We start from the raw sequence: 22,037 nt of genomic DNA, 5'->3' as shown, positions 1-22,037 counted from the left end.
ATTATATTTTTAATAATGCGACGTTTCACCAATACTTGTTAACAGAAAAAACAACAAAGAGAAAGCTAGGATGACAATATATAGCATGCTTGTATTGCTTGTAGTTTACATTACTAAAGCTAGACTAGACTGCCAGAACTACGTCTACGACTATGCCAGGTGAGGGCAGTGTGCATCTTTTTTTTGATGAATAGGGCAGTGTGCATCTTCGCCGAACCTTCCTCGTCTGTGTCTTCCCACTCAGCCTTTCCCATATTTTATCTAAAAAGACTCACGTATCTTCCTCTCTCTTCCAGAACTCAGACCTCAGCAAAAGCGGCGTGGTCCGAGTGTTGATTATATATGGCAGCTATGAATGACTTGGTCAAGGAAGGCATGCATGGGGACTGGGCATTTTCAACTTTGAATATGAATTCTTAGACCTTTCATCTTCCCTGTTCTTTCTGTCTTAGTCTTGGATGGGGGAAGGAGCAGGTGCAGAGAAGCCCATGGAGTTGACGGCCTTGGAGGCGCTGGGGAAAGGCTTCGATTTTGCCAGTGATTTCAGGCTCAAGTTCGCCAAGGGGAGCGGAAGGTTGGTGGTTGTGGACGAGCGTAACAAGAGGGACGTTGTCATTCCTGGCGGTGCCACCATTCGAGGAGTTCCCCAAGATATTCGATTTGATAAAGGGGATCGTCTCCGCTTCAAGTCCGATGTGCTTGAGTTCAACCAGGTATTTCTTTTTCTTTTTCTTTTTCCCTCTTTGTAATGTGCGCCTTTGGAGGTTTTATTAAGATGGGCTTCTCCGCTCTATTTCTTGCTTCTATTCATTCACTAACATCCAGAGTCACATGGCAATGCTATGAACCCAGTTCATAAAATCTAATCGAAACCCAGCGCCCTTCTACACGGGACTCGATAAAAAAAAAAAAAAAAAAATCCGATTTTTGGTCAAACGGAGCCAAGCAGAAGAGAAGCATAGAACTCCCATCTGCCTCTGGAGGAAGAGCACTGCCTTTCACAAGGTAGAAAGGGCTTATTGGAATCTGGCCAGAATCAGAGAGGAGTATTTTGCCATGAATATTGGCTGGAGAGCTTGGTTATTAGTAGGGATTCTTCCATTAGTCGTGTGGTTTTTTGGTTCGACACTTTGTGATTCAAGTCATGTATTGGAGGCATTACTTGTGAGAAGGGTACTTAAACCAGATTGTGTCGACCAGAAGCTTTGGTTAAAAGGATCGCGTGATGTTGGTAAATCGGAGCCTTTTAATGAAGATAAACCGACTGCGATTGGGAAAAGAGATTGAAAAGCAATTTGTGGTAGATAATTGTTGGGTATGCAGTCTAAAATGGCGTCAAGTGGTATAAAAAAGAATTAGTAAAAATAATTATCTGGAAGTGCCAAATGCTACGAATTCCTGATTCTTCACGCTGTTATAGACTTTTTCTGCAGTCAAATTTCTGGACTTCTTCAAATTGGAAAATTGAAGCATTTCATAAGACTTGATGAGCTGGTGCCAACTGGGTCGGCATGTTGGGGATCAAAAAGTCAAATTGCAAGGGAGTGTTTGCTATTGATAAAAAAAAGGGCATGATTAAAGAGTTTGTAGATATTGGTGGGGTTGATGCAATTTACTTCGAACTATACGAAGTTGTGGTATAAGGCTTTTTTGCTGAATATAAAAAATGTATTCTGCTCATAATAAAAAAGATACATGAAGCCATCTTTGATGCACAGATTTTGACCTCAGGTGGAACTTATTGGAGAACATATGTATCATGTTTATACGCTGGATCTTTTAACAATATATGATCTGCAGAAGAGAAAGTTGGAGGGAATCAAAGTCCCAGTAACTTCGTGAAAAGGAAAGCTTCTAGCTACAAATATGAGGATTACTAGCGTGTTAGTAGTAGTCTTTTTAAAGAGAATAGTGTGGGTTTGTAGGAATATGTTGTCAATTAAGGAGAAGTGCTACACAATCAAGGTTTAAGGTTAGACTTAGAAACGGAAAGACAGTTTTATGCCAAGTATTAGTATCAAATAATAAGAAGGTTATAAGCGTTGCGTTCTAGATTATAGACTGGTCCCGAGTTATATGAACTTGTTGATCGGTGTTGGTATCAGGCAGATGTCCAAGTGTTGGGTTATTCTGCTTTCCATAGAATTTCCACCATTTGGAGTGCCCAATAGTCACGCCCTTACCCCTGTCATGTCATTTTGACATGGGTACGACAAGGTGAAGTGAAGGGTCCAGGTAATATTGCAGTGGTTACTTGCTTATCAAAAAAAAAATACATTGCAGTGGTCTAAGATTTCATAAGAGATTGTTATAGCTGGAAACTGGGAAGTAAAGGGTGGAATATGGTGCTAGATATGTAGGGCTAATGTCCTGCAAATTGTGGCGGTAATTCTAGATATATATAGCTGCTGTTGTGCAATTTCTTTTTACTTATTTATTTGGCTGTGGAGTTGTGCAATTTAAATTTTGTGTGACCAATGATATACATTTGGTTGCAAAATGTTATCACAATAGTTACAGGCTGCTCATGGCATTGAATGTTTATATTATTTCTTGATATAACATCTCTTTTGTGGGATTTTGATTTTTATATTCTTCCTGTAAGTTCAAATAAATGACTAGATGTTGGGGTGGCATAATAGGTACTTTGGTATTATCTTGTGTAGATATTCTGTTTTTTTAGCCTTATTTATAGCAAATTTTCCTACGTTTCATTATATGTCATTCTTTCTTTGCAGATGTCTGAGTTGCTTAATCAGAAATCTTCAGCACGAGGAAAAATTCCGTCAGGCTATCTTAATGCCATTTTTGAATTAAGCGGGGACTGGTTTACTGATGCTGCAGACACCAAATATCTTGCTTTTGACGGATACTTCATCTCATTGTATTATCTGCACTTAACAGCATCTCCGTTAGTACTGCAAGAGGACGTAAAGAAGGCTGTTCCATCTCGTTGGGATCCTGCTTCGTTGTCTAGGTGGTTTTCCCCATAATTCTATCTAATTATCACTTCACATTAAGAATGTCTCATTATGTATACAAAATTGCACATATGATGGAAAGAATTATGGTTAAATTATAACACATAAAAAGAGAAGAATGCTTGCATAAATGCTGAATATCAGGACGATATCTAGATTATCCCTTCAAGGATCCCACTTCAGTAGGACTAGGGTAATTGCCTTTTTATACTGAATGAACTCGTTAATACTGTCACTTGCATATAAATCTTTTTGTCCTAATCATTTTCATTGTTGGGCTTGTCTCTAAGTTGAAGTAGGGTGAATTCTTGTTCGCTCAACTACGTGCAAAACAAAATTTAATGCATCTGAGGTTTAAAGTTATGGGAGGTAGTAGGGTCTGGGAAGTAAAATAATTTGGAGGTGATTTTAACATTATCTTCTGGCTTTTTTGCCCCGAAAGAATGAAAATCCTGATCTGATTGGCTGACTGCCTTAGAATACCTACCTTTTACTTGTAATCATTTGCTTCTTTAATTGTGATTCTTTTTTTCCCGTACTTTTTTGTTTTCTAGGACATCTTTAACGCGTATAAATTAAAGTATTGAAAGGTTTTATTTTCTGTACAGAAATAACTAATAGTGCTTCTGATGCGTTTATGTTTCAGACATATGGAAAAGCAATAACTTTCCATTATATAAATTCTATAATAATGAAGATACCACTTGAGCATGAGGAGAATAAGAACTTTTGAACAACTGTGGAAAACGCCAGTCCAAAAGCTATTGTCAGATTGGATTGCTATAGAACATAACAACTTGTCAACCATAGCATTTTTATCGTCAACAGAACCTCCTAGAGCTTCTTAACTACCTCTTATATTCATGAGATCTTATTTTAAATATTTCCCTAGTTTTATAATTTCTTAATAGTTGTTTATCATACTTCTGATCTGCATCATTTAATCCTAGATTTTTTATTTATTTATTTATTTTTTTATAAATAATGTCATATCATTAAAAAGCGCAGAAAGACGCAACCCTAGTATACATGAAGTATACAAAAAGTACCCCTAAAAAGAGGAAACAGAAGAGTAAGAAATGAAAACTTTGCAAACGTAACATGACTCGGGCTATGATGAGCCGAGACCCATACAAATAAAGTTTTAAGCACGTTTCGACGCAACTCCAACACCGGCATTTCTATATCTTCAAAATGCCGAGCGTTCATCTCACGCTAAAGACCCCACATGGCACATAAGGGAACTTGCTTCCAAATTTGCTTAACTTGACCACGACCCAATGAACTGCCCCAACTATTCAACAAATCTAGCACCCGTTGCGGCATGACCCACTCCACCCAAACAAACTATAAAAAAATCTCCATATATCCCATGCAACATCATAGTGAAGTAAGAGGTGGTCAATAGATTCCCCATTTTTCTTGCACATACAACACCACTCAACCACTACTATATGACGCCTACGCAGATTGTCATGTGCATCAAGATCTTTCCTAAGGCTGCTGTCCACACAAAAAAGGACACTCGTGATAGAGCCTTAACATGCCAAATATTCTTTCAAGGAAAAGAGAAAACCTCTTGACTAGCTAAGGCTTTATAGAATGACTTCACTTCAAATTGCCCCCTCTTAGAGGGACTCCAAACTAACCTGTCAACCGCTCCATGCTAAATTCGATGAGAATACAACTGCTCATATAAAGAAAGGACCATCTCCACGTCCACCTCCCAATCTTATGCAAGGCGCGTAAAGACAACATTCCAATGTGCTACAAATTTCCTTTTATTCCTAGAATTCTCTTCCTTAGTCTATACATTTTGTTTAAACCCCCAAGCTTGCCTTTTGAAATTTATGGTTCTAGTTGAAAAACCAATTTAAAAGGAAATTTTGGAACATAATATAGTTTCATTAGTTGTAGCATGTACATTTGAAGCTCATCACGCATTCCCTTGAATAAAGTGTCTTTAATAACACTTCCATGCTCCTGCTTAAGCATAAATATATCCTTATACTAGTTGAGGATACTAGACATTTTCCTTCATAAAAAACATTTCATGCTGTGAATCCCTAAATCTCCTTTGTTGAATTCAGAATCATTACAGTAGCACTCACCAAAGGCTCCATCCAAATAATCAAACCCATGAGAGTGACACATTATAAACTTTACCTTCTTCCTAGCACCGAGTGACACATTCAGTTTCAAGCTGAATGGTGAAAAGCAGAAAATGAAAGATTAATTAAAAACCAGGGACACCCTTCCCCCCAATCTTAAGAAAAAGAAAAAAAGAAAAAAAGAAAAGATAAAGAAAGAAGCCATGTTTTAGTTGTCCTGATTGAAATAATGTGTAAATGAGTTGATGGAGAAAGACTGAAAAACAGAATATAACAAAGAGATGTCTTGCCAGCATCTAGTGTTACTTGGACTTTGAGGGCATTTAGTTTTCCTCCTACTTGTCAAATTGAAGATTCTTTTGTTTGTTTCTATTCCTTCTACCTGTTTGTGTTTTGTGTGCGTATGGTGTGGTGTGGGGGAGGGGAGGGGGAGGGATGGAAAATATGAGTTACTGGAAGCAGCTATGTGATATAACATTTTTTGAACTGGATGTTTATTAGTACCATCCTATTTTGGCTCTCCTAGTTTCTTAATATTAAACATTGTACTAGATATGTTTATTACTCATCGAAGCATGCAGGACAATGGGTCATGCTTGACCTTGGGCTGCTTTGGGATTTGGATGCTGATCAATTTAATTTTATTAGGCAGGTTCATCCAGACATATGGGACACACATGATAGTAGGAATGGCTGTTGGCGGTCAAGACTTACTTTGTGTTAAGCAGAAACCCTCCTCACCCATTCCTCCTGCCGATCTCAGAAGATATTTGGAAGACCTTGGAGATTTCCTATTTTCAGATCAAAGAAGCCCTTCACTATTACAGAGGAAAACAAGAGATGGCAAACAGAAAGTATTGTGCTTCATCCTACTATTTGATGTTGTAATTCATTAGATGTATATGATTAATGAAGTGATTTAATCCTCTAGGTTCCCGAGGTCTTTAATCGTGTATTACATTCAAGCACAATGCAGTTGACAAGTACTTCAGAAACATCAAGCAAGGATGTAAGCCAAGAACACAAAGTATCTAGTATATATTATGGGTAACAATTGTGGCCTGTGGATCATATTTTAATTTAAATTTCAACTTGGAACAGGGCCTCACTATCATTTGCTCAAAAAGGGGAGGGGATGTGTTCTTGCATGGTCACTCCCATTGGCTCCAGACAGTGCCTGCTAAACCTGAAGCAATCCTCTTCAAGTTTGTTCCTATCACTTCTCTTCTTACTGGGATTCCAGGCAGTGGTTATCTTAGTCATGCAATCAACTTGTATCTACGCTGTAAGTACTCTAATTCCAGTCAATAGGATAGAGTTAAATGTTAAGTTCTTAGTTATTTACTAATATCCATTGCACAGTTTTCACTAATACATAACTATCACTCATGATTGTTTCTGGTTGAAATTTATATCTCGAAAGTTAGAAATGTATTTTGGCAGGACTGCAGAGGCCAGTGAAGGTAGAAATATTTGTGAAATTATATAAAATATTGGTGAGAAGAAAGAAACTCAGCCTTACTTGCCAAAAAGAATGAAGAAAAAATACAAAAAAAAAAAAAAAAAAAAAAAAAAAATCTTATTAGCTTCATGTTGTTGTTGTTGCTGTTATTGTTTTTTCAAACAACAATGACAAGAAGATTTCTGAAGTGATAAGAGACAAATTGGCTTATCTTCCCCACAGGACTGACTTTTGCAAAGAGTATAAGTTCCACTTGACCATTTATGAATTGGTAGAATTCATTGCAATATGGCATTGTAAAGTATCCATCCTATCACCTTTTCTTCATTAGGTTCCTTTTTCATTTTCTGTATCTTTATATTAAAGTCATGTAATAGTGGAGTTTTGACTTATCATTTGATTATCATAAAACATAGTGGGGCAGCTTTGATTTACTTATTCTCCTTTCAGACAAGCCCTCTCCAGAGGATTTACAGCACTTCTTGGAGTTTCAAGTTCCTAGGCAATGGGCACCTATGTTTTGTGAGCTGCCTCTAAGGCATCAATGGAGAAAGGCCAATTGCCCTCACCTGCAATTCAGTTTCATGGGTCCTAAGATCTATGTCAGCTCTACCCAGGTACTCTCATCCTTTATATATATGTCTATATCCGCTAGCACACATGCACATGTTCTGTTGGCCCTTTTGTGCCATTTACATACTTCAGTCAGTTTTTAGGTCTTGAATTTTATGTGATAATATTCCATATAATCTACAAGTGGAAATAAAGGAGATAAAAGATCATAAAAGCAAAAGCTTTTTGTCCATATATATATATATATATATATATATATATATATATTTTTAATTATTCTTAGTTTACAAAGTATAGCTTACCAGCAAAAGAAACTTGCAATTTTGTACCACAGTAAAGCCCAACTTATTCAATTATCTTTCTTTTCTTTTTTTCCTTTTTATTTTATTTATTTTTATTTTATTTTGCCTTGATTTACCTATGCCTTTTTGGCTGGCTATTAGAGCAAGAGACACATATGTGCGCTGGCACACACGCACCCAAACATGCAAGCATGTGCGCGCGCACAGAATTTTGGTTTTGCTAATGAGCCATTGGTTTCTTGTGCTCTGCATTAATAGTTAGAAATTACCTGGGAGTCATATATATACAAAACCTCATTATTAATAATGTTAATGTTAATGACTTAAATTGTTGTCTAGGCTGATGACTTTGGATACGGCCATAGCTTTTTGAGTGGCTTTCTCATGATTAATCTCCCTCTTTTATGTTTATATTCTCTTGTTTCAATAATGGTTATGAGAGACTACAATCCACATACATACTGGATCATACTAAGTAAATTACAAAAGTAGGGTTTCTGTAAACTGAAATAGGCTCACTACCATTTTGCATGTAGTTGGGTATGCATGCCACATGCACTCTAGTGTGGGATGTGATTGGCAACGGCAGCCATAACCTTACCCATGTCTTATGAAAAACGGTTAAGACCCAACTAACACACCTAGAAAAAAAGCGAGGGGGGTTGTTGGCTGGGGGTGTTGAATAGGTGTTTTAAGGAATTTTTTACCAATTTAAAATTATGAGAGGCAAACGCGACAACAACAAGAATATTAATAAAAAAGAAAAATTCCACAATATATATGCACTAAATAAATAGATAAAGCACATGGATTTTTGTTAACGAAGTGGAAAACTTTTGAAGAACTTTTGAAGAACTTTTAAAAAGAAAAACCACTCTGGCATCGCACAGCCACAAGCAAATTCCACTATAGAAGAAAATTGTTACGACATGTTTAAGAACTTACAAAACCTTTGTAGACTTGACCACATCTTGTAACTCCATGAGTGACTCACTCGATCTCCACTCCAAAGCTGCTCCAGAACTCTGGCCTTCTTCTACAAGAATTTGCCACAAACGAACTTGCCCGCTCTCTAGAACTCTAGCTGCTCTGATGAACTCATTAGCCAAACACCAACACTCAAGGTAGGATTGAGGATTATTGGTGATAAAGGAGAGAAGCAGGGAAATTTAGGCTCAGGAAAAGGTTAGGCTTTCTCTCTCTTTTCAGGATTTTTCAGGTTTTCTCACAATACCCTCTCTCTTAATGAAAAGTCGTGCAAAGCAAGGTATATATAGGTAGGATAACAATTTGGGTTAAACAAGGAATCGTATTTAAGACAGAATTACAATTTGCACAAACTTGCTTAAGTGAGAGTCGGGCGAAATTTCTGTATAGGCTTTTAAACTGGTTCGCTTGAGCAACAATTGTGCGAGGGATTGAGTTAAGTTTCTGTTTGAGCTTCCAACTTGTTCGCTCGAGCGTTAATCGAGCAAGGGTCGCTCGAGTCTTCATAAAATGAAATTCTTGAACCGACTTTTGCACCAGACTCAATCGTAAGTCAACTATTACTAATTACACCCAAATGACCCATGTTTCGACACAAATTTGCAAACACAAATATAAAACCTAACATCCTGTTTGTAGATATACGTAGGTGAATCAAGGGGTCTGGGTAAGACAAGCCTCATATGTATAAGCTCATTGAGCTCAACTCCTTTCCATGAATTGTTATAATGCAAGCCTGCCCTTATGTTAATGATTTTCAAAGTTCCAACTTTCAAAGAATTTGTATCAGTACTTTTTTCCTTGAGTTAGCTACTTGTGCATGTTTCCTGAAAATATTACCAATGTTTGGTTGGTACCTCTACCATCATAGTTCTAATGTGGTTCACTTTCAGGTTTCCACTGATGAAAAACCGGTAGTTGGCCTACGCTTGTACTTAGAAGGGAAGAAAAGCAACCGGTTAGCATTACATTTACAGCATATCTCAAGCCTTCCGAATACAATGACCCTTTCTTTGGGTACCACAACCACAAGCAGCTCATTTCTCTGGCGAGGTTCTGATAATCATGAGCTTTGTGACCAGTTCCTAGAACCAGTCAAATGGAAGAGTTTCTCAAATGTGTGCACAGCGGCGGTTAAGCATGATCCCAGCTGGCTGCAGGGAGATTCTAGTGGTGTTTATATTGTAACAGGTGCTCAGCTCTTTAGTAAAGGAAAGTGGCCCAAGACGGTACTTCACCTACGTCTTCTCTTTACCCACTTATCTAATTGCTCCATCCGAAAGACAGAGTGGAGCGGTGCACCAGAAGGTTCTCGCAAGTCAAATTTCCTCACAAATCTGAGCACAACATTTACATTCACACAGCGGACTGTTGCTGGTCCACAAAAGCAGACTCCAAATATGCTGAACTCTGGTGTATATCCGGATGGTCCACCTATACCTGTTCGTTCCACTAAGCTGCTTAAATACGTGGAGTCGGCTGAGGTGGTGCGGGGACCCCATGATGCTCCAGGGCATTGGTTAGTTACAGCTGCTAAGTTAGTCACCCAGGGTGGTAAGATTGGTTTGCATGTAAAGTTTGCTCTGTTAGACTATTGGTGAGTTATAGTTTTCATTGTATAGTGAGGCAAATAGTTTCTGTCATTGATTTTCTTTGGTTGATTTGTCCATTTAAGAAGTTTTGGAACTGAAGACATGTAGAATCGCTATAACAGCATATTTTTGTGCAGAAAATTACACTGGAGGAGTGGCTTTTTTATAGGTGGATGTTGACGATTTTGTATGCTACGAGTGAGTCAAAGTTTTGGATTTTCTTAATTGTTACTGCTTTGTAATGTGGCATCTTCTAGATTGAAACAAAATAGATAAACAAATACAAAGAAAAAGAACATGCAAGTGCATTGAATTTTCTATAATTTCCTGCCCCAATTTCGAATTCAGCGACTTATTTTTCCTTCACAGTTAAATGGCTGCAAAAAATCTGCATCGATAACCTCGCATTCCTTTCTATTTTTCTGGGCTTTTCGCTTGCAAGGCTTACTTTCTTAGCCAGAATGGACAGGAAGTGACTGTTACAGGCATGGTCTCAAAAGTGAATAACAATGCGGTAAGCCAATTGGATGGGCCTGGACAATGGACATAATGATAGTGTGTTGTGATAAAAAAGAAAAGAAAAGAAAAAGCACGAAGCTTCAGGAAATAATTCAGCTACATGCCAAGTGCAAGCCATAATAATGTCTGGTCAGGGGTCACAACGAAAACGAACAAAAGAATACTGGAATATTTGGAGAAGCCGATGAATGTAAAGCACATGGGGGGCTCTGGGCAGCCAAAGTTGAGCATATAAATATTAAATGGCTTTGGACTATTGTATTAAAGATCCCATTTTAAGGGATCAGATCCCCTGCAATTGGCTGCTCCGTGCGGGCAGGAAATTGTGAGAGACCCGATGAGGACTTTCATGAGATCCCTTGCAATTCGGGCAATCCCAGTCCCATTTTAAGATCGTAGTTATTTATTTTATCACTTGCTAGACAACTATAATTATGGTCTGTTTGGATTTGCGAATTCAAAAAGTGATTTAAAAATAACGATTTTAAAATGTGATTTTTAAAAACACAGTTAAGAGTTTGGTAAAATCATAGTTTGATCTTTAAAATTACAGTTTAGCCTTTAAAATTGTACGTTTTTTTTTCCTTAAAAAAAAACCCTCATCAACTACGATTAAAGCGCAGAATTTGTAAAAACGTCAAACGATTCATTTTCTGTGATTCAGTTTAAAATTACACTTTTTGTGTACGAAATTGCAATACCAAACGTATCCTTAGTTGATAGCGGAACTCAGCGAGGTGGCAGTTCAACTTTACTTATTTAAGTAACAATTGAAGTAACTAGAAATTACTCAAATGATTTGATTTTGCTCGTGTGATGGGATACCAAAATCTTTGATGAGTATATATATATATATTCTTTTCACTGAGCGGGACACCCCAATGTGCAGCCACAGCTGCCATATATTTCATACTACCAAACACACTCATGCTCTTAACTACCATGATGATTGATATTTAGTTTTGCCAACAACTAAACAAAGCCTTGATGATAGTGTCAGATTGGGAATTAGATGGTTCAACGGATTGGCAATATCTGGTTTTGACAAGATTTTTGATTGACAGAACTATTTATGAATTAATAAGCAGCCGACAGACGATATTGAAGATAATTAAGAGTAAAAATATATTGAAGACTCTTTCTCTCCCAAAAACCTCTGAGCAGAGCTTGGGGCGTTCTTCTCTCCTTTCCTCCTCTCCAACTAGATGTCCCTCCACCACCCTCTTTAGATTGATGTTTATATTTTGTAATCGTGGTTAGTGGTTATTATGTTTATAACCGGTGGTTTGAAAACCGCTTTTTAATTTAGGCTTTGGGCCGGTTTTTGGACAGGTTTTAATTTTTTCAAAAAAGAAAAAAAAAATTAAAAATTGGACCTTGTGGTACAAAATTAACAAATCTAAATACAAATCCAAAATATCTATTAAAAAAAAATACAAATCCAAAACACTACAAATCTAAAACCAAAACATTACAAATCCAAATTCAAATCCAAAACATACAAATTCAAATAACCAAATACAAACAAATCCAAAACCAAACATTACAAATCCAAATAACCAAATACCAATCCAAAACCAAAACATTACAAATTCAAATACAAATTCAAAACCAAAAGATTACAAATCTAAATACAAGTCCAACTCCAAATAACCAAATACTCCAAAACATTACAAATCCAAATAACCAATTACTCCAAAAAATTACAAATCTAAATAACCAAATACAAACAAATTTTTAATATATGTATTTTTTTTCAATATATATATATATATATATATATTATGAGGGTAGGCGGTTAGCGGGTTATTAATCGCCTTCGTCTACCCCTAAAACTGTTAACCGCCTTCGCCTAGGCGGTTAGCGGTTATTTATAAACGCTTTTAAAAGCGGTTATGGGGTTTGCGGTTATAAACGGTTAGCTGTTGGGGAGCGGTTATTACCACTCCGTTTGTACATGCCTACTAGAAAGAGATCCCTCAACCATTGAAATATACCTTTTAGTCTCTCTAAGTTCCCTTGGAAGCCGGTAATGAGCTAAGTTTTATGGGGTTCTCTTGTTAGTACTCCCAAGTTCCATCAAGGGCCGCTACAGCCAGCTTTGCTGGCAGCATTCTTGTTCGCCTTCTACCATCGAGGTTTCCCTCCGAAGTGGTGGGAGGCTAGCTGTCTGTCTAGATTGAATTTTTCCATTTGTTTGCTTGTATAATTGTATTTGGTTATGACCCTTTTTTTTTTTTTTTGGGTTTTTGTTGCTTTAATGTTGGTTGTCTGTTGTTCGGTTTATTCTGTTACATATACAAAAAGGTGAAAAAGAGGAAACCTACAGACTAACTAAACTATGGCCAAGAATCACCCCGTCAATCTCACAGCATCCTAAACCAGAGGTGCTAGAACTATTGATAGAGTTAATAACAAACAGAGAGATAAAGAAGGTCCGGCTCACACAGTAGTTTTCCCAATACAAATTTTTAATGTAGATAATGAGGATAAGGAACACTTGATGGTTCCTGTTACGTCTTTTCTCTTTTCCTTTTCTTTTTCTAGATGCATTGGAGGATGCATGTGTTCATCATATAATAAAAGGTTTGGACCACCAAAAAATTGACCTGCCTTTTGGCACTTTGCCCAGGAAAGCATAAGCAGTAGTTAAAAGCTAGACCTATTGGATTCCATATTTTTTTTCACTTGGGATCCATTTTCATCCCATCCCCACCCATTCAAGAAAATATCAACTAAATTTGAGACATCATGGGACTGAATCATACTGAAGAAGATGATGATCATGAAGCATTCCATGTACAGTGGTGCAGTTAAATTGAAATAAAAATGGATTATCACTTTGCCATTTGTAATAATACAAGTACAACAAGCCAGAAGAAGAATCTCTCTCTAAAGTGACTGCTTGAAGCGCTTCCAAGCCAATGCCAATGAGATACCAGATAGAAGATCAAAAGGGTTTTGGCCAGCTCTTCTGAATTTCGAAGCAGTAACTCGCGTCCAAATAGCATTTGCCATCATCATCCACAAACTGAGACAAAAACAGCAGAGCCAAAAATCAATGCAGATTTCTTTCCCTCTGTAATGCTGAAATTGGGTTTGTTTTTCTAGGGTCAACGTTTATTACCTTGGTTCTTGCATAATAAGAGCCTCTTGCAAACATGCCAGAAGGGGTAGTTTCTTCTTCCATTTCAAACGTATAAGGCTGTTGCTGAGGGCTAAAAGTTCCCAACATTCTCTTTGAATTGTCCACTGCCAAAGAATTTCATGAGCAACAACATAAGAGGAAAGTGTAGAGCTGTTAAATTGGTATGAATGCCATTGAAAGGCCTCTTCTACCTCTCACTCCGGTCTTCCACACAACGTTGGTGTATTTGAGGCCAGAGACGATGTTGCTGGAGACAGTGAAGGTAAATTTGATGCTGTACCGGCTTCCTTCCTTGAGGCTGAAGAGACTGCTTTTAGAATTGTTAACAAATGGGATTGGCAAAACGAGATCTGGCCGGCCCCGGCATAGTATCGTGAGGCTTTGTATCTTCACTTCTGGTTCTTTAGTCTCTGATTTCAACAATAGAATGTAAACAATTATACTCTGTTTCTATTTTTAGAAAAAAAAAACATTTTGAAGAAACAAATATCTGTCAGTCTACAGAATGGGAAGGAGCTTAGCATGACCTCTGAAATTTCCCAAAGGCTAAAAGGCAAGCAGGATTCAAGCAATCCCACTGAATCAGAAAGAAAAAAAAAATGGAAAAATGGGTTCTTTGGCTTTTACAACAATCTGCAATGGGCTTCAATGGAAACAGAGAAAAGGGAGGAGTATTTCCGGCTGTGAGTACTAGAAATTCTTAGGTTTGTACAGTAAGCACTGAAAAGTGATCAGATTATACGGCACGTTGTCCTCTTAAATGAAATTACCATGAAGTATGAGAGATTACTTTCCATGCAATAGAGTCTTCAAGTAAACCCAAATAGTGTAGAGAGAGAGAGAGAAAGAGAGAATACCTCCAACAGCTGAGAGATCAACATTTCCAAGAAGTTGTTCCTTCCATTTCCTCAAACTTTCATCGTCCTTTCGGAAACAAAAAGAAAACCAAAAAAACAACACGCCCATACACACACACACGCAAATCAAAGTAACCAAGTTTTGTCAATCCAACCATGCAAAAATCTAAAAAGAGAGGGAGAGCCAAATGCAAAGAAAAAAGGTAATGAAAATCATACTTTATCCTTTTCAAGTTGCTCCTTGAGAGAAATTTGAGGGCCAAGATCCAATTCCTTCTCGGACTTGATCAACTTGGTAACATGCTCTTCCTCTTTCTCATCATCATCGTCATCATCTTCATGGCCACCATCAGTGTGGGGGAACTCATGACTTGGTTCAGCACCAGTCTTGCTGTTCTTGTTATTCTTGAGCTCCTCTTCCTCCATTTGAGGATTGAAGGAAACGTCCTTGGTTGCCGAGATAGCTCCCACAGCAGCTGACATTGTCCTCAACGAAACTACCCTAAAAGAAAATGTCTGGGAGTTGGAGAAGAAGAAGAAGAAGAAGAACAAGAACAAGAAGGAAGGAAGCTTCGTTCAAAGCCGGTTTATGGCCCTTCAACTTTGTGCCAAATTTAGAGGCCCTTTACTAAATTTGGGTGCTCCTAACTTTTATTCTTTTTCTATCTATATCTTGGGGAAGAGCTGGATGTATACTGGTTGAGAACTGAATTATGGTTTAACGTTGAATTTGGAGAAGCTGAAAGCAAATGGAGAACTGTTGGAATAAGGTGGCGAAGGTAGATCATATAAAAGCTGGGGGGAGATCGAAACCGCTAAAGATGGAGCAGGTGAGAGATGAAGTTATAGCTCAACTGTCAGAGGACCCTTTGTTTGGAATCCAATACTTAAGAACGTAATAATAGCACATCAAGAGAGAAAGGTTGGCTTTGCTGCTCAGCCTTTCACCCCGAAAGGCCGGGTTGGGATTCGCCAAACCACCTCTTTGATTATTGGGATGATTTAGCTACTCTCAAAGGCCCGGTTAGAGGTGCCGGACTACTCCTTTTAAGTTTTAACCACGTGACGGAGCAGCCAAGCGTCCATTCTCTCTCTTTTATGTGTTAACGCATTTTGAGCCGTTCGCTTAAAACGAATGGCCCAAATTAGATCGCTATTGCACCACTTGCAATATCTTAAGTATTGCACGTTATGTCAATCGTATATCATGTGATTCATCCTATTATCTATGCATGTCTAATGAGTTCATAAATCTGATATGTCATTATAGGGTACCTTTATTTACTTTGTATAAATTCGTACTACAATTATGACACAAACACACACGGCATCATTACTTATTCTCGTCAACATTTCTTTCACCGGCGAAGGTTATTATATCTAATTATACTATCTTACTTTTATATATATGTCAAATGATGAACTTATTATTCTGGTACAACTCTCCTCTTAGCTCTGTTCATATGGTGACTGAATGAGAGGAAAGGATTTAGGAGAGTTGTATAATTGTGGAGTAAATTTTGGTCGGTCCCCACAGAGAAAAGCGCCACACCTCATGCGAGCAACAAGAGAAACATCCAACACTGACTAAATTGACTCTATTTATGTCTTGTGGCTTTACAAATGAAATGAGCCATAATGTACCTTATTTGTGTATTTGGCGTGTTTCAAAATGCGTCTTCCTTTCCTCCTCTTGAATGTGTATTGAGTCCCACATTGTTAAAGTACATAACACAATTTTATAGATCATAAATACTTGCACAACTCATCCACTCCAGTGTATTGTAAAACAGCAATGCTAGAAAACTACATTTTTCTCTCACAATGCTAATATAGCAGTTCAAACCAGCTCTTAGATCCGTTCTTAATTTTTTTTTTTTTTTTTTTATTTGTAGAAAAAAAAAATAAAAAAAAATCTAAAGGTTGGTTGAGACTTTAGCCTATATATAGAAAATCATATGGAGTCCATCAATCATACTCCTTTCCCTAATAATTAAGGTTATGGGCTTACATTTTCTATTCAAATAACGTATACAAAGCCCAATAACTCGGTAATCACTCAATAACATTTGGGCCTGTCATTCTTGTTTACATAATATTTCCAACATGCGTATGATGTGCTCCGATATCAAGCAAAATGCACAAATATGTCTAAAGGTGCATATATGAAGTGTTTTATACAATTGCTCTGTAGGTTATTCTTAGGGTCGCAAAAATCCTCTTTTTCTCATTAATTTTATAGAAATATATAATTCAAACAAGCTAATGTAAGGTTTTAGCTTTGTTGTTGCCAATAGCGATGCTTCGTAGGCTGGTTACAGACGACCCGCCCACCCGTCCGTTTAATATTATATAGTCAGCTCCTCCTCATCTTCCTCGCATCAAACCCTTCAATGACCTTGACACTTGCTTTGTCCGTTCTAATCTCACTACCAAGAGCACTCAAAAATTTCCTAAATACCGGCTCTTGCAACCACAAACAACACTAGGGCTCAAATAGATGAATCTAAAATGGCAGATTCTAGTTAGTCAATGAATTTTTGAAAGAATAATGTTTGAGATCGAGCTCAAGGAATTCCACTTAGCGGCCATAGAGACGGTGAATGCGCTTAGGGAGCGATTCAAGCATAAGCGACTCTCACTACTGGACACTGACACTGTAGAATGTTGGAACTCGGGTTTTGTTTTTGACACATTTGTGTTTTGATGTTGCTTGGCAAATAGTTCTTGCTCCAATAATATAACAATACATAACCCTTGTGCTTTGATTCAAGTGGTAAAAAGGTGGGATGGAATTCAAGTTTTTTTTTTTTAAAAAAAAGATTATGACTATAAGCCCTTTCAAGGGAGGGCCACTTCGTGTGCTCATCTCTGTCAGGTACACTTCAGATCTGTGTAAAACGCCCATTCTACACGGATCAGGTAATATTCTGGCTTCTCCAGCGGGCTTGCCCCAAAGAATTGTTTACACTCAAGGAGATTCGAACCTTAGTCTTTTTAGCTGGATTAATAATAATATTAAAAAAAGAAGAAGAAATATATGGCCTTCGTAAGCAGGATTCCATTGATTGCAGACAGAAGATTCAGGCTCAACCATTTTCTTGGCGATGCGTTAATAGATAAAGCCCAAACTAGCTCATATTATCTTTTTTTAGTGGGGTGGGGGAGAAGTAACCAACCCTAGAGCTAAGGAGGACACAGACGATCTTCTACGGAGAAGTGGTTGTGAAATGAAGACGTGTAGGCAACAGTAAGGTATAAATTTACTCGTTTGGAGGAGCTTTCTTCCACCACATCAATATCAACTTAACTCAAATTTATATTTTTATAGGACAATGGCACCTTCACAATACAACCGTTTCATTGAAATTCTTCTGAAGGCATTAGAGTAATAGAGCCAGTATTTTCTCTCAACGAGCACAGGGTCTAAATAAATAAAAGAAACTTAAATACCTTTATTTTTTTATTTTTTATTTTTCACAAAAAACTCCTTTCTTCAATTAATAACTCTTTATAATCATCCTGAACACTACATAAATCATAATCAATTATAATTTAATCATGCTCAACAAATAAAATAAATAAATCATGAGGAAAAACTGTAAACTACTTTAATATACTGATATGTGAATAAACAAGTTGTTAGACGCCAAAAATCTGTGTATATATAAGGAATAATTGCACCGTTGGTCCCTGTAGTATACCATAATTTTATATATATTTTCTTTATACTTCTTTTCATTTTAAACTACTGATATATTAACAAAGATTTTAATATGTTTTAATTGATATGCATTAAAATAAAATTAAAAGGTCTTATTTTTTAATATATTTGAATTTTTTATTGTTTTTTTTTCTCGGTACAATTTTTTTTTTTTTAGTGTTTTTTCTACTTTTAAAAACAAAATAAGGCAAAATATTATTTGATTAAGCATTGAACGTGATGTGAGAGAATTTATTTGATTCATTAAATGTTGAGTGAAATATTTTGTTTTGTTTTGTAAGATTTGGCTTAGGTGCTGTAAAAAGAAAAATTACAACACTATCTTGACTATTGAAAAAACTACAGCACCTACGCTATAATATTTAGATTTTAGATTTTCCTTTTGCTGTTTTTTTTTAAAAAACTTCTTTTCGTTATAAACTACACATATGTGAACAAATATTTTAAAAAGTTTTAACTTTTTTTGAGTTAAAATAAAATTAAAGGTCTTAATCTTTATTGTCTTTTTATTGAAAGATGTGTGATATATATATATATATATATATTTTTTTTTTTTACAAGTATTTTTTAACCTATAATAAAAGGACTAAATATGTTTAAATTCTGAAACTAAATTATAATGAAGAATCCCGTAAATAGCGCGGGTTATGAGGTAGTTTTATTTGAAAATAAAGACTTTTCAATATAACAAAGTGAGGAAACCTTTTGTATTCTTAAAAATCTCAATGATGGTGCAAACAATAGATATTCTAAAAATTTAAGAAATGATAAGCCAAATTTAAATTTTTACCGAATTTCAGTGGGCAACTGCCACCTGGCTTCAACCCTGGACGTGAAAAGGAGGAAGACATTTTATTATGTGTTTTCATACTAGGAGAAATATTCAACTCATATTGGGTTCTGCATTTTCTGAGCCTATACATCTCTGAACTGTCAACAAGAAGCTTACAAAAGCCACATATTTCCAAGAGATCACACACAGCTTCTACAAGTGTGGCTTTTTTAGCGTAGTGTCTGATCGTGAAGACCAATAGTGCCTGATGCTGAAGTTCCAACCTACCTTAAAGGAGAGCACCGGCTCAGAAACGCTCTTATTACTGGGGCTGTGGGCGTGTCTGGACTATGTAGATGTCTTTGCCAACAACACATCCTTCCACATCCTGTGGGCAGCCAAACTTCTGCTCAAGGAAAAACCCAACTGCACAAAGGCGCTGACCAAGCTGCCGACGGAAAATCGGGTCAACTGTCAATGGCTTCTTGCTGTAGTCTACAGTCAAATGGATAACCTCCCCATCAGCAGGACCTGCACCAAGTACCAGAAGCTCCTCGCTGAAATTCGCAAATGCCAGTGTCCGCACCAGGCCATCAAACTTCCCAGAGGATAGACGCCAGGGTGTGCCTCGAGTGCCTGAAGCCAGAGTTTCACCAAGGCCAGAAGCAATCTCAGCCTCGACAGAATTATGATCTTGGTCTGTAGGGCTAACCGTGTGGAGCACAAAGGATAGGTCTGGTGACAGCATTTCTTGCACCAGAACTGCCATAGAAGCTTCCCTCTGAGGCACACCAGCAGCTCGTCGGCTGAGAATTGCTCTCCGAGTGTACAATGAAGCCCATACTCGGCTAACAGCATTTCCAAAAACTATTGGGTTCGAAGGACTAACATTGGGAATTGATTCATAAAGTCCAGCAGCCGACATTCCAGCCAAGTCCTCAACATTGGCACTTGAACGAACAAATAAGCGGGAATTGCCAGGAAATATTCTCCCTATGCTATCAATGACGTCCTTTGGGAGTTGTAGGGAAGAGATCAGTTCCTGTAGTTGGCAGCATAGTTTGTCAAGTTCACCGCCTTCCAGTTTAGCTGTTTCTATCTGTTCTAGGAAAGACCTAAATGTTTCCATGGATTTACTTTGCTCTAATGCCAATTCCAGAGAGCCAAATGGTATCACTGCCCCTGTAGGGACACCAAATGAAGCTGGCACCCCTTGATCGCTGTAGACTGTTATTAAAAAGGTCCATCAGAAAATTAGAAAACATTACAGGCAGGAAGTTAACCAAAACTTTCTATTCAAGGGAATGAAATAATTAGTCCTTGCCCATAAATTTTCTCTAGTTATGTGCTCTAATGCATCTCGGTGACAATCAAATTTTTACAGGTTGTGTCACGCTAGCAACCAGTCAGGGTGTGAGATTGTGACATTATGCCTGTGCCCATTAAGTTCTAGTGTCGCCAATGTTATATATAAAGGTAGAAATTTATGATCATGAATCAATACTCAAAACAATGGGCACAACTGATGACATAGGATCAAATTTGACATATTCCGTCACCATATGTGAAGTGGATTCTTTAATTTAAATGGTTCCATTCAAGATCATAATACTTATAACCAGATTCTACCAAATTCACAGTAAGGTTGTTTAATGTTCAAGGGATGTCAAACCACACCACTGTATATCAGAGAGTAGATAGATTACATTTTATATAAAATTTTGTGGAACTAAACCGTTGGAGCAAGAGTGCCCATAAGATAAATTATGGCAAAACACCTCATACATTAACAAAGGATATGTATTACAATGAAGGAACCAAATTAAAAGAGTTTGACATCCAAAGTGAAAAGATTTAAACTTCTCAATACTACTTAATTTGTTCTAGATACGCTAAGCAAGTGGCGTGCTGGGCCCATGGGTCACGAATTAAAGTTTCAGCGATACTGTGGGTATTCTGTTGTGTTTATACAGAATTTGAGGGCACAAATCCATTCTGCACTACGTAATCACTACCAAGCGAGTAACAAAAATTCCATGTATTTTCCACTGGTATAAGATTACATGTAGGAGTGTACAATGTGAAGGGTATGGACTGGGTGATTTGAAAACTACGAAAAAATTCTTTTCAATTACAGTTTGCTGGATCTTTTCAAATTCATCACCATCAAGAGTTGCATTTCAAGAATAGAACTATGATTTTAAGAAACATGAAAGGACATTTCATAACTTCATGAAAGTGATTCCATCTCATTCATTGTGCTGATGACTCAACTAGATGACGAACTTATGCATTTGATGCTACACAAAATACCAATGAGACCAATCGAACTCCATGGGACAGTTAAAACAGGCCCTCACTAAAAAAAATAGTTTCTCTGCTTATTTTTTCTTTTTGTGCCAAGGAAAAAGGGCTGGAGGGGATAGTGGCACCACTTACCTGCGGTCCCAGGAAGGCATCCCTGAGAAGGGTATAACCCCGATAGAGCTAGGCACTTTACAACAAGAGTGTAGTGGGATTCGAACCCAAGCATTGAGTGAGGAGAACAACACATTGGAAAAAATTTCTAAGAAATAAGGCCAAAAAGAGGGTAGAAAAATAACAAGAGTTAAGAAATTTTAATAATTTATCAACATTAGATCTAACTGATTCAAACATTTATCAAAAGAAGCCACATTAAGAACCATTAAATAATAATAATATATACTCCATTTATGATGTGCAAGTATCAAAAAGAGATGAGTCAAATTTTCACCTAATCTGTGACACGCCCATGTATGACTAAATCCCACATGGAAATTCCACACGTTCTAATGAGTCAATGCAGCACTTTTAATATCAAAGGTTAAAAAGAAATAGACTTAATGGTATTCTCCCCCATGGTTAAATAAGCATGAGGAGCAAAAGTAAAGCCATCAATGTCAAATCATGTTCTGCGGAAAATCAGGAAACAATTACTATCATGTTTTACAGAAATAATTAAGACTTTATATCATGTTCTCCACATTA

The 22,037-nt window shown here is 37.1% G+C and overlaps 3 protein-coding genes across 4 annotated transcripts in view; 1 reads left to right on the top strand and 2 right to left on the bottom strand.

Annotated features, from left to right (window-relative positions):
• Window positions 1-143: 143 nt before the first annotated feature.
• Window positions 144-10,250, top strand: LOC133871300 (MACPF domain-containing protein At1g14780-like). The gene is made up of 8 exons (XM_062308717.1): window positions 144-159; window positions 297-713; window positions 2,739-2,977; window positions 5,745-5,946; window positions 6,024-6,101; window positions 6,194-6,377; window positions 7,005-7,171; window positions 9,310-10,250. The coding sequence occupies exons 2-8, from the start codon at window positions 459-461 to the stop codon at window positions 10,015-10,017; spliced, it is 1,833 nt and encodes a 610-aa protein (XP_062164701.1). The 5' UTR covers window positions 144-159; window positions 297-458; the 3' UTR covers window positions 10,018-10,250.
• A 3,095-nt stretch (window positions 10,251-13,345) lies between these two features.
• Window positions 13,346-15,566, bottom strand: LOC133871290 (rho GDP-dissociation inhibitor 1-like). The gene is made up of 5 exons (XM_062308704.1): window positions 14,752-15,566; window positions 14,533-14,599; window positions 13,867-14,085; window positions 13,655-13,779; window positions 13,346-13,558 (listed from the first exon to the last, which is right to left on the bottom strand). Exons 1-5 carry the CDS (start codon window positions 15,013-15,015, stop codon window positions 13,478-13,480), a joined length of 756 nt encoding a protein of 251 aa, XP_062164688.1. The 5' UTR covers window positions 15,016-15,566; the 3' UTR covers window positions 13,346-13,477.
• A 3,517-nt stretch (window positions 15,567-19,083) lies between these two features.
• The window catches only part of LOC133871243 (phosphoglucan, water dikinase, chloroplastic), a 29,720-nt gene continuing 26,766 nt past the window's right edge, over window positions 19,084-22,037 (bottom strand). For both annotated transcript variants that reach the window (XM_062308652.1, XM_062308644.1), the window contains exon 19: window positions 19,084-20,255. In XM_062308652.1, coding sequence (XP_062164636.1) covers window positions 19,351-20,255 — 905 coding nt within the window. In that variant the 3' untranslated portion in view covers window positions 19,084-19,350. The remainder of the gene's footprint in view (window positions 20,256-22,037) is intronic.

Source organism: Alnus glutinosa, chromosome 1 (assembly GCF_958979055.1).
Source record: "Alnus glutinosa chromosome 1, dhAlnGlut1.1, whole genome shotgun sequence".
Lineage (NCBI taxonomy): Eukaryota > Viridiplantae > Streptophyta > Magnoliopsida > Fagales > Betulaceae > Alnus > Alnus glutinosa.
The sequence above is the reverse complement of the archived record's forward strand: the minus strand, read 5'-3'. Positions and strand labels throughout refer to the sequence as shown.